We start from the raw sequence: 16,377 nt of genomic DNA on the forward strand, positions 1-16,377 counted from the left end.
ACATTGGTTCACACTCAGTCTCTAGCTGTCATGTATAATGCACCGAAACCACAGCTCCCGTTCCATAAACTTTCCATGGTTTACCCCAGACGCTTCACATGCCCTGGTTCAATTCAATGACAGCACGTCGACCCTGGTATACCATATCGTTCCAATTCACTCTATATCTTGCACGCCTTTTACCCTGCTGTATGTTCAGACCTCACTCGCGGAAAATCTTTTCCACTCTATCCTTCCACCTCCAATTTGGTCTCCCACTTCCCATTCCCTCCACCTCTGACACATATATCCTCTTTGTCAATCTTTCCTCACTTATTCTCTCTATGTGACCTAACCACTTCAATAGACCTCTTCTGCCCTCTCAACCACACTCTTTTTATTACCACACATCTCTCTTACCCTTTCATTACTTACTTGATCAAACCACCTCACACCACATATTGTCCTCAAACATCTCAATTCCAACACATCCACCCTCCTCTGCACAACCCTATCTACAGCCCATGCCTCGCAACCATATAACATTGTTGGAACCCCTATTCCTTCACACATACCCTTTTTGCTTTCCGAGATAATGTTCTCACCTTCCACACATTTTTCAAAGCTCCCAGAACGTTCGCCCCCTCCCCCACTCTGTGACTCACTTCTGCTTCCATGGTTCCATCCACTGCCAAATCCACTCCCAGATATCTAAAACACTTCACTTCCTCAAGTTTTTCTCCATTCAAACTTACCTCCCAAAATTATTTTGTCCTTCAACCCTACTGTACCTAATAACCTTGCTCTTATTCACATTTACTCCAGCTTTCTTCTTTCACACACTTTACCAAACTCAGTCATCAGCATCTGCAGTTTCTTACCCAAATCAGCCACCAGTGCTGTCTTCTGCAGTTTCTTACCCAAATCAGCCACCAGTGCTGTATCATCAGCGAACAACAACTGACTCACTTCCCAAGCCCTCTCATCCCTAACAGACTGCATACTTGCCCCTCTCTCAAAAACTCTTGCATTCACCTCCCTAACAACCCCATCCATAAACAAATTAAACAACCATGGAGACATCACATACCCCCAGCTGCAAACCGACTTTCACAGAGAAACAATCACTTTCCTCTCTTCCTACTTGTACACATGCCTTACATCCTCGATAAAAACTTTTCACTGCTTCTCACAACTTGCCTCCAACACCATATATTCTTAATACCTTCCACAGAGCATCTCTATCAACTCTATCATATGCCTTCTCCAGATCCTTAAATGCTACATACAAAACCATTTGCTTTTCTAAGTATACAAAACCATTTGCTTTTCTAAGTATTTCTCACATACATTCTTCAAAGCAAACACCTGATCCACACATCCTATACCACTTCTGAAACCACACTGCTCTTCCCCAATCTGATGCTCTGTACATACTTTCACCCTCTCAATCAATACCTTCCCATATAATTTCCCAAGAATACTCAACAAACTAATACTTCCATAATTTGAGCACTCGCCTTTATCCCCTTTGCCTTTCTACTATGGCACTATGCATGCATTCTGCCAATCCTCAGGCACCTCACCATGAGTCATACATACAATAAATATCCTTACCAACCAGTCAACAATACAGTCACCCCCTTTTTTAATAAATTCCACTGCAATACCATCCAAACCCGCTGCCTTACTGGCTTTCATCCTCCGCAAAGCTTTAACTACTTCTTCTCGGTTTACCAAACCATTCTCCCTAACCCTCTCACTTTGCACACCACCTCAACCGAAACACCTTATATCTGCCACTCTATCATCTAACACGTTCAACAAACCTTCAAAATACTCACTCCATCTCCTTCTTACATCACCACTACTTGTTATTACCTCCCCATTAGCCCCTTTCATTGATATTCCCATTTGTTCTCTTGTCTTACACACTTTATTTACCTCCTTCCAAAACATCTTTTTATTCTCCCTAGAATTTAATGATACTCTCTTACCCAAACTCTCATTTTTTCTCTTTTTCACCTCTTGCACCTTTCTCTTGAACCCCTACCTCTTTCTTTTATACATCTCCCAGTCATTTGCACTATTTCCTTGCAAAAATTGTCCAAATGCCTCTCTCCTCTTTCACTAACAATCTTACTTCTTTATCCCACTACTCACTACCCTTTCTATTCTGCCATCCTCCCATGCTTCTCATGCCACAAGCATCTTTTCGCAAGCCATCACTGCTACCCTTAATACATCCCATTCCTCCCCCACTCCCCTTACGTCCTTTGCTCGTCTTTTTCCACTCTGCACTCAGTCTCTCCTGGTACTTCCTCACACAAGTCTCCTTCCTAAGCCCACTTACTCTCACCACTCTCCTCATGCCAACATTCTCTCTTCTTTTCTGAAAACCTCTACAAATCTTCACCTTCACCTCCTCAAGATAATGATCAGACATCCTTCCAGATGCACCTCTCAGCACATTAACATCCAAAAGTCTCTCTTTCATGCGCCTATCAATTAACATGTAATCCTATAACGCTCTCTGGCCATCTTTCCTACTTACATACATATACTTATGTATATCTCTCTTTTTAAACCAGGTACTCCCAATCACCAGTCCTTTTACATATAAATCTAAAATTCTACAAAGACAAAATTATTATGATTCTGTGCATAGATGGATGGCCTTGAAAATAATATTGCCATAAAGGTTTTAAGAAGCTTTGAGAGCAGTGTTGAGAGAGTGAGCTTGGAAAAGAGACTTGTGTGAAGAAATAACAGGAAAGATTGAGTGCAGAATGCTAAAAGGTAAATGAAGCTTGAAGAATGGGTGAAACACTGGAGGTATTTAGGTGGAAGGTGGGCAGATTACAAAGGGTTGTGACTGATGGGGTGAAGAAGTAAAGTTGCCTAAGAAAGAGAAAAGAGAGGTATATGAAAGGGTCGTGATTGGTGGGATGAACATGTAAAGTTGCTTGTTAAAGAGAAAAGAGAGGTATATGAGGAGTACTTACAAGAAAGGAGTGCCAATCAAATTACTGGGAGGTGTATTAGAGACAGCAACAGGAGGTCTAGAGGAAGGTGCAGGGGTTGAAAAAAGGGCGCAAGGACGAATGAGTTCGAGTAAGTGAGCATCAATAAACTTTAAGGAGAGTAGGAACCTGTTTTCAAAGGTCAATAATGTGCAAAAATTAAAAGAACAAATGGGAACAATGGTAAAAGAGGCAAATGGGGAAGAAGTAACACGTAGTGACGAAGTGAGTATTGTAGAGGACAGATGAATGTGCTTGATGAAAGGTGGCAGATACAAGGCATTTGGTTTGGGGAGATATACAACAAAAGAGTCATGGAGAGTGGTATGGTGAAAAGAGGTGTGAAAGTCTTACACGAAATGAAATCGGCAAGGCAGCTGGAATGGATGCTACTGCAGTTGAATTTCTTGAGAAAGGAGGGTGACTATGTCTCTGGTTAGTTCAGATTTCCAATGTTTTTATGGATCATGGCAAGGTGCCAGAGGATTGGCGGAATACATGTATGGTGCCAATGTATAAAGGAAAGGAGATAAAAGTGAGTGTTCAAACTACACAAGTTTGTTGAGTGTACCTGGCAAGTTGTACAAGAGAGTGGTGACCAAGAGGGTGAAGACACGTACAGCACACCAGACTGGGGAGGAATAGTGAGGTTTCAGAGTGGTAGAGTATGTGTGGATCAGGTGTTTGCTTTAAATAATGTGTGAAAAATATTTGGAGAAACGGATTGATTTGTATGTGGTACTTATGGATCTGGAGAAAGCATATGATAGGGTTGATAGAGATGCCTTAGTGAAGGTTGTAAGTATATGCAGTGCGGGAGGATTACTGCAAGAAGATGAGAAGTTTTTATCAAGAGTATAAGGCAAATGTACAAGAAGAGAAGAGAGTGAGTGGTTCCAAGTGGATGGTCTGCAGCAGGGGTGTGTGATTTCACCATGGCTGTTTAATTTGTTTATGGATTGGATGAAGAGGGTGGTAAATGCGGTCTTGGAAAGATAGGTGAGTGTGCAGGAGATGAGGGTGGCCCTGGGAGGCGAGTCAATCGCTGTTTTCTGATATGACAGCACTGGTGGCAGATTCAAGTGAGAAACCACAGAAGTTGATTACTGAGTCTGGAGGAGTGTATGAAAGGACAAAGTTGAGAGTAAATGTAAATAAAATCAAGGTAATTAGGTTGAGCACAGTTGAAGGACAGGTTAGTTGAGGTGCGAGTTTGAAAAGAGAAAAATGGCAGGAAGTGAAGTGGACATGGCAGCAAATGGAACCATAGAAGCATAAGTAATTCACAGGTTGGATGAGGGGTTGAAGGTTCTGAAGCACTGAAGAATGTGTTGAATGAGAGGTCATTATCAAGCAGGGTAAAAATGGGTATGTTTGTAGGCACAGTAGCTCCAAAGACATTACATCAATGCAAGGCATGGGCTATTGATGAGGATGTGCAGTAGAGGGTGTTGAAAATGAAATATTTAAGGGCAATATGTGGTGTGAGATGGTTTGATCAACTAAGAATTTTTTTTTTTTTTTTTTTCATACTATTCGCTATTTCCCGCGATAGCGAGGTAGCGTTAAGAACAGAGGACTGGGCCTTTGAGGGAATATCCTCACCTGGCCCTCTTCTCTGTTCCTTCTTTTGGAAAATTAAGAAAAAAAAAAAACGAGAGGGGAGGATTTCCAGCCCCCCGCCAAGAAATAAAAGTATAATAATAGAGAGTTGTAATAAAAAGAGTGTGTTTGAGAGAGCTGAAGAAAGCATGCTAAAATGATTTAAACAAACGGAGAAAATGAGTTAGGAGAGGTTGACAAAGAGGATATGTGTCAAAAGTGGAGGGAACAAGAAGGGGTAAAACAAATTGGTGATTGGAGGATGAAGGGAAAAAGACCTTGAGTGACTGGGTGCTGAACATGCTAGAGGGTGAAAAGCATACACGAGATAAAGTGAAAAAAAATAATGTGGTATACAAGGGTTGATGTGCTGTCAGTAAACTGAATCAGGGTATGTGAAACAGCTGAGGTAAACCATGGAAAGGTTTGTGGGGCCTGGTTGTGGATAGGAAGCTGTAGTCGATGCATTACACATGACAGCTAGAGAATGGATTAAGCAAATGCATGCTTTCTTTGTCTGTTCCTGGCACTACCTCACTAACATGAGAAATGGTGATCATGTATGAAAAAATGAGTTTTGAGCATCCCTCTAGTGTGTCTTCTGGCAGCAAACAGATCACTCACAATTTTTACTTTGTAATTCATAAATATTGTTTTTATGATTTCTTTTTCATAAATATTCACCATTTCCCAATCTTAGCAACATAACATCAAGAACAGAGGGCTGAACCTTAATGGGGAAAGTTTCACAGGGCCCCTTCTCTGTTCCTGCTTTTGGAAAATTAAAACTGGAAGGTAGGATTTCCAGTCCCCTGCTCCCACCTGTTTTAGTCGCCTTCTACAATACACAAGGAATATGTGGGAAGTATTCTTTTTTCCCTATCCCCAGGGATAAAATTTTTTTTTCTTTTATCATTATTCTTGACTGCCATTTCACACGTCAGTGAGGCAGTGCCAAGAAACAGATGAAAAGACCCATTCACTCCTATACACACAAATATACATGAAAACACATACACGTACATATACTTACACATACATATCAACACAGACAAATACATATATACAAATGTGCATATTCATACTTGTTAGCCTTCATCCATACCTGGTGCCACCCCGCCTCACAGGAAACAGCATTGCCAACCCCTGCATGAAAACTGGATCAAAGAATTTTCATCATGCTTTAATATGGAGATATCTATGAGAACATGTTAAATTCATATGTAAATCAAACTAAACAAAGTTATCAATGCACAACTCAGAGCTGAACCTGAGCTCCCAAGAACTGGAAGTGGACAGCATAACCACTAACCACAGATAAGCTAAAACCTGTCTTTCTGGACAGCAGGGATCTACTGTCTATATCTATAACTATGGGCCTGAAGGGTAATGTATATATATATTAGAATGTGTTATGCTCCCAAGTAAATCAATCTAAACAATTTTACCACTGTACACCCAAGAACTGAACCTACACTACCTCACTCTACAAGCCCACAGTGTGGGGGCAAGGCCCTGGTAGCAGTTTGAGAGAGAGAGAGAGAGGTTTCAGCTCATTGGTGGTTAAGTGGTTACACCACCCACTCACCATTCTTAGTAGTTTGAGTTCAACTCTTGGGTGTGAAATGGTAAAACTGTTTAGATGGAAATACATATTCACTCACATTATATGTGATTATTCCAATCTTTCTGAGAATCATAACCATCAGCAAAAACAAGAAAGACTAGTACAATGAGGGGTTATCTTTACCATAAAAAAAGCCAATCTTAAAAATCAAAAAGGTCAATATGATCACTTATGTTGCACACAGCCCATGCAAAATATCTTAAGGAAAAAATATCTAAATGGTCAAGTCAGTAGCTAATACATCCTCATTCATTTATGGGTATACAATGATAATGGTGTCTGGATGGGACACTAGCACATTAATGCACATTTTGTTCCATACTTGTCAGCCACTTCCCACTTCAACAAGGTAGCAGGAAGAGATGAATAATAGCCCCATTTGCCCCTGCCCACTCTCTAGCTGTCATATATAATGCACAGAAAGCATAGCACCTTATCCAAAGCCAAGCCTGAATGATCATTCCATGGTTTCTACTGACTGCCTCATATGCCGTGATTCAGCCCAATGACAGTTTATCATCCCCTGTATACCAATTCAATCCGATTCATTCCAATCTATGAACGCCTCTCATGCTTCTGAATGCTTAGGCCCAGATCATCCAAAGCATCTTTCATTCCATACCTCCGTCTCCTTCTCAGTTTTCCCCTCTATCACTGCTCCCTTCACTTTGGACAAGTATATCTTCTTGGTCAAGCACTCTTTCACTCAAGTTCTCCACATGTCCAATCCATTTCTGAACACCCAATAAGCTTCTCAATCACAGTACTCTTACTAGCACACCTTTCTTTCAGTTTCACTCTTTCTGTACTCAAACCCAATCACGACACATTATGTCCTCAGGCATTTCACTTCCAACATGTTCACTCTTTTTCCTTCTACTGCTTTTGAGGTCCAAGACTCACATCCATACAACACCTTCAAATATAGCCATCTTTGCCCTAACAGAAATGGACCTCTCCTTCCACACATTCCTCAATGTGCTTACGACCTTGGCCCCTCCATCTCCCTCCCTATAACTCATTTCAGCCTCCATGGTTATGCCAAGTCCACTTAGTTATCTAAAGCACTGCACTTCCTCCCCATTCAGACTTACCAGTACTCAAACCATCCTGAAATGCTTTGTTTTCATAAAATGCTGTTAAGTTGCTTCTCTGTGAATGGGAATAAGGTACTTCTCAATAGTAACTCAGGCTAGATTATTTTGCTTTACAAGAAATGGAGAGAGTGTCTTTTGTATATATCTATTTTTGTCATGACTGCGGGATTTTCTTTGTTTTTTTTTTGCTGCCAATGAACTTGACTTCATTCTTAAACCAAAAGGCTGTATTAACAATTGTAAAGGTTTCTCATTCCCTTTAATGATGCTACTTTTATCTTCAGAATCTACCTTAAACTCCAATGTATCTGTCACAATATTTTCCCTATTTACTACCAGTTTCAAGACATTTTTTGATTCAGTTTTTTCAACATCTTCAGGCAATTCACTGACAACAGTGTTTGTTACTAATGGTTTCAGAGCACTACCATACCTATCAGAAAATTCAAGTGGAGTGGGATTATCACATTCATCTGACATCTCGGCACAAGATTCAGGTTCTAGTAAAAGCTTGCGGCAGGCTCCAGATGTACATGCTTCCTGTAAGGACAAAATAAGAAATTGATTATCTTTCAACAATGCCTTAACACTAATCCAGTAAAACTAGTCCCCTCCACATGATTCTGTTCCCTTAATGAATGTTCCCTTGTGTCCATTTGTAAGATATCATAAACGCAAGCAGTTACAAACATTTTAGTACATAGCAACTTATGACCTAGAACTTTGACTCAATCCTTAAAAATTAAAGCGGGTGCAGAATTTGTATACAGTATTTGTGGTCCAAGTGTAGCTCATATCAAATGACTATATCATATGAATAGCAAACAAAAGCATTAGGACCTTTTCTGTGCACCAAACCTTATGTACTTGACCTATGACCTCAAGCTACAAAAACTTCAAGTCTTTCCAAGACTCACATTTACTTCCCTCACCACCCCTTCCATAAATACATTGAACCAGAGTAACATTGCATACCCCTGCCATAAAGCAAACTTCACTTGGAACCATTCGCTCTTCTCTCTCTTCCTACTCATGCACATGCCTTACAACTTTGATACAAAACACTGTATATTCTTAAAACTTTCCACAAGGCATCTCTATCAACCCTATCATATGCCTTCTCCAGATCCATAAATGCCACATGCAAATCCATCTGTTTCTCTAAGTATTTCTCACTCACATTTTTTAAAGCAAACTCCTGATCCATACATCCTCTAACACTAAAACCAGACTGCTCCTCCCCACTCTGATGCTCTGTACATGCCTTCACACTCTCAATCAATAACCCCCAATATAACTCACTAGGTATACTCAACAAACTTATACCTCTTTAGTTTTAGCACTCACCTATATTCTCCTTGCCTTTATGCATACATTCTACCAATCCTCAGGAACCTCATACATACACTGATCCATACATACACTGAAAATCCTTACCAACTTTATGTCACCCTCTTTCTTAATTAATTCAGCTGCAATACCATCCACTCCAGCCACCTTAACATATTTCATCTTATGTAAGGCTTTCACCCCATCGTCTCTCTTCACCACACAACTTTCCATGACTTTCTCACTTCACATACCACCCCAACCCAAACACCTTAAATCTATCAACCTATCATCAAACACATTCAACAGTCCTTCAAAATATTCACTGCACGTCCTCATCACTTCATCACTACTGGTTACCACTTCCCCTTTTGCCCCCTTCACTGACATTCCTGTTGGTTCTCTTTTTCTTTCACGTACTATTTACCTCCTTCCAAAACATTTTATTCTCCCTAACATTTACTGATACTCCCTCATCCTAACTCTCAATTGCCCTCTTTTTCAACCTCTGCACCTTCCTCTTGACTTTCTGCTGCTTTCTCTTATACATCCCAAAATTATTTGCTCTCTTTCCTTGTAAGTACCACCCAAACACCTCTCTCTTTTCTTTCACAAGCTACTTTCCTTCTTGATCCCACCATTCATTACCCTTTCTAATCTGCCCACCTCCTACCTTTTGCTTGCGACATGCATTTTTTGCGCATGCTAGCAATGCTTCCTTAAATACCATCCATTCCTCATCCACCAATCCCCTTGCTTCATATATTCTTGCCTTCTGCCATTCTACACTCAATCTCTCCTGGTATTTCTTCACACAAGTCTCTTTCCCAAACTCACTTACTCTCACCAATCTCTTCTTGCCATATTGTTGGCTCTTTTTGGAAAACGGATTCATATCTTCACACTCACCTCCACAAGATAGTGATCAGACAATCCACCAGCTGCCCCCTCTCAACATATATAACAATTAATATCATATTATAAAGCCAGCGGACTATCTCTCCTACTCACATACCTATATATGTGCATGATCTTTTTTTAACTAGGTATTTCCAAAGTACAGAGGCATAAGTTTGTTGAGTATTCCTGGGAAATTATATGGGAGAATATTGATAGAGAGGGTGAAAGCATGTACAGAGCATCAGATTGGGGAAGAGCAGTGTGGTTTCAGAAGTGGTAGAGGATGTGTGGATCAGGTGATGGCTTTAAAGAATGTATGCGAGAAATACTTAGAAAAACAAATGGATTTGTATGTACCATTTATGGATCAGGAGAAGGCATATGGCAGGGTTGATATAGATGCTTTGTTAGAAGCAGTGAAGTTTTTACCAAGGATGTAAGGCATGTGTACAAGTAAGAAGAGAGGAGAGTGACTGGTTCCCAGTGAATGTCAGTTGGCGGCAGGGGTGTGTGATGTCCCCACGGTTGTTAAAAATGTTTATGGATGGGGTGGTTAGGGAGGTAAATGCAAGGGTTTTGGAGAGAGGGGCGAGTATGCAGTCTGTTGTGAATGAAAGGGCCTGGGAAATGAGTCAGTTGTTGTTCAGTGATGATACAGCACTGGTAGCTGATTTGTGTGAGAAACTGCAGAGGTTGGCAACCAGGTTTGGAAAAGTGTGTGAAGGGATAAAGTTGAGAGTAAATGTGAATAAGAGCAAGGTGTTTAGGTTCAGTAGGGATGAGGGACAAGTCAACTGGGAAGTAAGTTTGATGGAGAAAAATTGGAGGAAGTGAAGTGTTTTAGACAACTGGGAGTGGACTTAGCAGTGGATGGAACAATGGAAGCAGAAGTGAGTCCCAGGGTGGGGGGAAGGGGCGAAGGTTTTGGGATAAATGAAAAATTTGTGGAACAAAAATGGGTATGTTTGAAGGAATAGTAGTTCTGAAAACATTATATGGTTGCAAGGCATGGGCTATAGATAGGGTTGTGCAGAGGAGGGTGAATGTGTTAGAAATGAAATGTTTGAGGATGATATGTGATGAGGTGGTTTGATCATGTAAGTAATGAAAGGGTAACAGAGATGTGTGGAAATAAAAAGCATATGGTTGTGAGAGCAGAAAAGAGTGTGTTGAAATGGTTTGGACATATGGAGAGAATGAGTGAGTAAAGATTGACAAAGGGGATATATGTGTCAGAGGTGGAGGGAACAAGGAGAAGTGGGAGACCAAATTGGAGGAGGAAGGATATATATATGTGTGTATATGAGTGGACAGGTCATTCTTTGTCTGTTTCCTGGCATTACCTTACTGATGCAGCAGAGAGATCAAGTAAAATAAAAAATTATATTCATACATTCAAAGCACTTACTGGGCAAGATGTATTTATATGTTTACAGTACTTACTCACGACTTAGATCAAAGATTTGTGCAAGTAAACCAAGAGACTGTAACCAACTGATAAGTTCCATGCAACTGGTAACTGAATTAATGATATGAGAGGTATAAGCTGAAACAAAATATGCATTTTCACATGATGCCAAAACTAAATTCTAACAAATTAGTATAATATGCAGGCACAATGAAAAAATGAAAAGGTTTGCCTAAAAACTTCTTTCTAGAAATACAATCTGAATGGACACATGGAGCCATTTCATACTACCAAGATATGTATCAACAAGGATAACTTCCTACAATAGTTAAGATGTACCTGATTCATTCCTTCATTATCTTTCTGATTTCTAATGGTATTTTCTTTATCCCTTGCAGCTTGGTTCTCCATTATTTCATCACTTGTTGAAGATTCTTGGGCCATCAGAGACAAGAACTTATTTGATAAGGGAGATACAAAAATCAATGGCAGACTGGTGTGGTGAGCATTGGAAACTCCACTCTGCTTCTCAAAAGGTTGAGTAGCAGGAGGTGAATCTCTAACTGAGTTGATATACAATGGAGAAACAGATTCATTAAAAGCATTGAGAGACTTTGACACATATCTGCCCTCCACTTTAATATCTTCATTCATTTCTTGCTGTTCATCTTCACATTCTACTGTTGAACTGAATTTCATATCAACTGGATTTTCATTGCTTATGGACCAACTGTCTCTTAAAGAGGAATTCTCCTTCTGTACAGACTCCTCTATGTCATTTGGTATCCTCTCCACAGAAATAGAGGACTGTGTCACAGAAATTTTAATAGGAGGAACAGATACATTTTGAGTTCCTATGACAGACTTCCTTCTGCTTTTCCTAATTCTTGGTATAACAGCTTTGATTTTATTCTGTTTCCTTATAGATGATGGCTGAACTTCTGAAACATTTTTCTTGAGGGCAAAAATTGTAGTAACTAGCTTCTGCACTTGCAACATCTTCTCAAGAGGCAGGTTATATTTATAAAAACTAATTATGTCTGATTCATTAAGGGAAAATCCTTTGAACTGAGAAGATTCTTTTGCCATCTTTACTATTTCTGATTCTGTCAAACACAACTCTAACATCCTCTCTTGGGCTCTTAATGCATGTTTCTTTATCATTTCCAATTCCTTAGGTAGCTCCGTCCCATGCTCTTCAAGTTTTCTAATAACAGTGTAAGGAGGAGCATGATATTCCCCTGATTTAATGTCAATTTCTTCATCAGAATCATCTACATTAATAATACTTTCAGTACCTACTCCATCAAAGTGACAAACCTTTGCAAGAGTTTCTTTGCTCCTCCCCATGACTTCAAGCTTTCTTTTGCACGGTGTGTGATTCCAATCACCAACATCAATAATGGTGTCTTCACTGGAACAATCACTTTTTATAACACAAATTTTATCATGAGAAGAACTCTTACAAACAGTTGTAATGCTGGAAGTGCATTCACTCTCTAGTAAATCTTGTTCAATCTTGACATTTTTTTCCTTGAGATGCCTCTCCTGGACCTTCTGTTGCATACATTTTCCACTCTTTGCCAACATTTCTGCACACACTGTGCAGGTCCACTCTGTGGAGCTGAATGACAGACCACCACATGCTATGTGAACACCAGAAGAACCACACAAGTTACACAGCAGAATTTCCCACCTCCTGAAAAAGAGGAAAAATAGTACATATTATCTAAATAAATGTTGAGCAACATTTCATTTGACTCATCTAATGTGTGAAATTACTTGTATGTACTGTAAGGGGAGGGAGCTTTACACTCACTGGGCCACATCACTTGAACACTCTCTACCATTATAAAACTTCTAAAATTTATGTACATTTATGCATTAACCATGTTCTCAGTCATTCTGCTTCATTCATCCACCACTCTTTTACTACAAAGATACTTCATTACATCTTTTTTAACAAATTCAGTGCTTAATTTTGTTATGTTCTTTGGCTGCTCTATTCCTACATCTCTCGGAGAATTGTTCACTGTTCATATCATCAACCTGTTTTAAAAACTAAAAGATGTGATAGGTCACCCATTACTCCTCTCTTCCAAGCTGGGTAAATTTATAAAGCTTTAGCTTCTTGTGTGTGTGTGTGTGTGTGTGTGTGTGTGTATGAAAGTGTGTGTGTGTGTGTGTGTGTGTGTGTGTGTGTGTGTGTGTGTGTGTGTGTGTGCACGTGCGCACATGTGTGTGTGTGTGACTGCATATCTGTACTAAGTGGGAAGGGAGTTTTACAGTCATGTGGTCCCATCTCTTGAACATTTTCTGTCATACAACTTCTTAAATTTATGCATGCCATCTGCTCTGTATGTGTAATTACCTATTAATAATTATCTATTTGTACTGTTTAGGGAGGTAGTTTATACTCATAGAGCTCCAACTCTGGATTATTCTCTACTATAATATAACTTCTTAAATCTATGTACAGTAAGCTGTCTGCATTAACCTTGTCTTCAGACATTATATTCCATGCATCAAAAACCCTTCTACTATAACAGTACTTATTTTTTTTTTTTTTTTTTTTTTTTTTTTATACTTTGTCGCTGTCTCCCGCGTTTGCGAGGTAGCGCAAGGAAACAGACGAAAAAAAATGGCCCAACCCCCCCCATACACATGTACATACACACGTCCACACACGCAAATATACATACCTACACAGCTTTCCATGGTTTACCCCAGACGCTTCACATGCCTTGATTCAATCCACTGACAGCACGTCAACCCCTGTATACCACATCGCTCCAATTCACTCTATTCCTTGCCCTCCTTTCACCCTCCTGCATGTTCAGGCCCCGATCACACAAAATCCTTTTCACTCCATCTTTCCACCTCCAATTTGGTCTCCCTCTTCTCCTCGTTCCCTCCACCTCCGACACATATATCCTCTTGGTCAATCTTTCCTCACTCATTCTCTCCATGTGCCCAAACCACTTCAAAACACCCTCTTCTGCTCTCTCAACCACGCTCTTTTTATTTCCACACATCTCTCTTACCCTTACGTTACTTACTCGATCAAACCACCTCACACCACACATTGTCCTCAAACATCTCATTTCCAGCACATCCATCCTCCTACGCACAACTCTATCCATAGCCCACGCCTCGTAACCATACAACATTGTTGGAACTACTATTCCTTCAAACATACCCATTTTTGCTTTCCGGGATAATGTTCTCGACTTCCACACATTTTTCAAGGCTCCCAAAATTTTCGCCCCCTCCCCCACCCTATGATCCACTTCCGCTTCCATGGTTCCATCCGCTGACAGATCCACTCCCAGATATCTAAAACACTTCACTTCCTCCAGCCTCTCACCATTCAAACTCACCTCCCAATTGACTTGACCCTCAACCCTACTGTACCTAATAACCTTGCTCTTATTGACATTTACTCTTAACTTTCTTCTTCCACACACTTTACCAAACTCCGTCACCAGCTTCTGCAGTTTCTCACATGAATCCGCCACCAGCGCTGTATCATCAGCGAACAACAACTGACTCACTTCCCAAGCTCTCTCATCCCCAACAGACTTCATACTTGCCCCTCTTTCCAAAACTCTTGCATTTACCTCCCTAACAACCCCATCCATAAACAAATTAAACAACCATGGAGACATCACACACCCCTGCCGCAAACCTACATTCACTGAGAACCAATCACTTTCCTCTCTTCCTACACGTACACATGCCTTACATCCTCGATAAAAACTTTTCACTGCTTCTAACAACTTTCCTCCCACACCATATATTCTTAATACCTTCCACAGAGCATCTCTATCAACTCTATCATATGCCTTCTCCAGATCCATAAATGCTACATACAAATCCATTTGCTTTTCTAAGTATTTCTCACATACATTCTTCAAAGCAAACACCTGATCCACACATCCTCTACCACTTCTGAAACCACACTGCTCTTCCCCAATCTGATGCTCTGTACATGCCTTCACCCTCTCAATCAATACCCTCCCATATAATTTACCAGGAATACTCAACAAACTTATACCTCTGTAATTTGAGCACTCACTCTTATCCCCTTTGCCTTTGTACAATGGCACTATGCAAGCATTCCGCCAATCCTCAGGCACCTCACCATGAGTCATACATACATTAAATAACCTTACCAACCAGTCAACAATACAGTCACCCCCTTTTTTAATAAATTCCACTGCAATACCATCCAAACCTGCTGCCTTGCCGGCTTTCATCTTCCGCAAAGCTTTTACTACCTCTTCTCTGTTTACCAAATCATTTTCCCTAACCCTCTCACTTTGCACACCACCTCGACCCAAACACCCTATATCTGCCACTCTGTCATCAGACACATTCAACAAACCTTCAAAATACTCATTCCATCTCCTTCTCACATCACCACTACTTGTTATCACCTCCCCATTTACGCCCTTCAATTTTAAACAAGATTCTTGTTTAATTCCATGTATGTCCTCTGCTCCATCCTCACATCTCTCGAAGAACTTTTCTCTGTCCAAGTCATCACTCTGTTTCAAAAACTTCACGGTTGCAATCAGGTCAAGTTGAAAGATCGAACCTTTCCCTGCAACTTAGCTCTTTTAATTCATGTGTCACCTTTGCTGGCCTCCTCTGGACCTTCTCTATTAGATTGTTGAGCCTCTTTTGGTGTGGTGACCATATCATAGGGGCATACTCTAGTTTTGGCCTTATGTAAGATATGAATAACTTAGTAAATACTTCCTAATCTATAGCCCTGGGATACAGAAAAAGAATTCTACCTCCGTATTCCCAGGGTGTTGTTGGAGCCAACTAAAGAGGGAGGGAATATGGGTATGGGAACCTATCCTTGTTCTATTTCAATTTCTAAAAGACAGAAATGAAGGAGCTAAGTGCATGCATGCACAAGTATGTGACTAAGAAAGATGATCAGCAAGCATTACTGGAATACATAATAATCAATAGGCATGCAACAGAGAATTTTGGATGTGAATGTGCTGAGAAGACCAGCTGGTGGAATGTCTGATTATTACCTTCTGAAGAAAAGGGCAAAGAATTGTAAAGGTTTTTGGAAAAGGGGAAACATTATGGGTGAGATGAGATTGGTTAGAATGCGTGAAAAGGGGGAACGTTATCTTGGAGTGTGAAAATGGGCACGTTTGAAGGAATAGTAGTTAAACAATATTACATGGTTGCAAGGCATAGGCTGCAGATAGGGTTGTACAGGAGGAGGTGGATGTGTTGGAAATGAGATCTTTGAGGACAATCTGTGGTGTCAGGTGGTTTGATCGAGTAAGTAATGAAAGGGTAAGAAGGATGTGTGGTAATTAAAAGAGTGTGGTTGAGAGAGCAGAAGAGGGTGTATTGAAATGGTTCGGTCACATAGAGAGA

At 40.3% G+C, this 16,377-nt stretch overlaps 1 protein-coding gene across 8 annotated transcripts in view; it reads right to left on the minus strand.

The window, feature by feature from the left end:
• LOC139749634 (uncharacterized) overlaps nucleotides 1-16,377 on the minus strand; it is a 230,043-nt gene that overhangs the window by 91,787 nt on the left and 121,879 nt on the right. For 7 of the 8 annotated variants that reach the window (XR_011713005.1, XM_071663782.1, XM_071663784.1 and 4 more), the window contains 2 exons: nucleotides 11,305-12,664; nucleotides 7,762-7,868 (listed from right to left, as the gene is read on the minus strand). Coding sequence is in view for 7 of the 8 variants with exons in the window: in XM_071663782.1 (XP_071519883.1) it covers nucleotides 7,762-7,868; nucleotides 11,305-12,664 (1,467 nt within the window). In the remaining variant the exon portion in view is untranslated. Of the gene's footprint in view, nucleotides 1-5,289; nucleotides 7,869-11,304; nucleotides 12,665-16,377 lie in introns of those variants that run through there. The other variant, XM_071663785.1, reaches the window with a different exon arrangement.

This window comes from Panulirus ornatus, chromosome 7 (genome assembly GCF_036320965.1).
Source record: "Panulirus ornatus isolate Po-2019 chromosome 7, ASM3632096v1, whole genome shotgun sequence".
NCBI classification, from domain to species: Eukaryota; Metazoa; Arthropoda; class Malacostraca; order Decapoda; family Palinuridae; genus Panulirus; species Panulirus ornatus.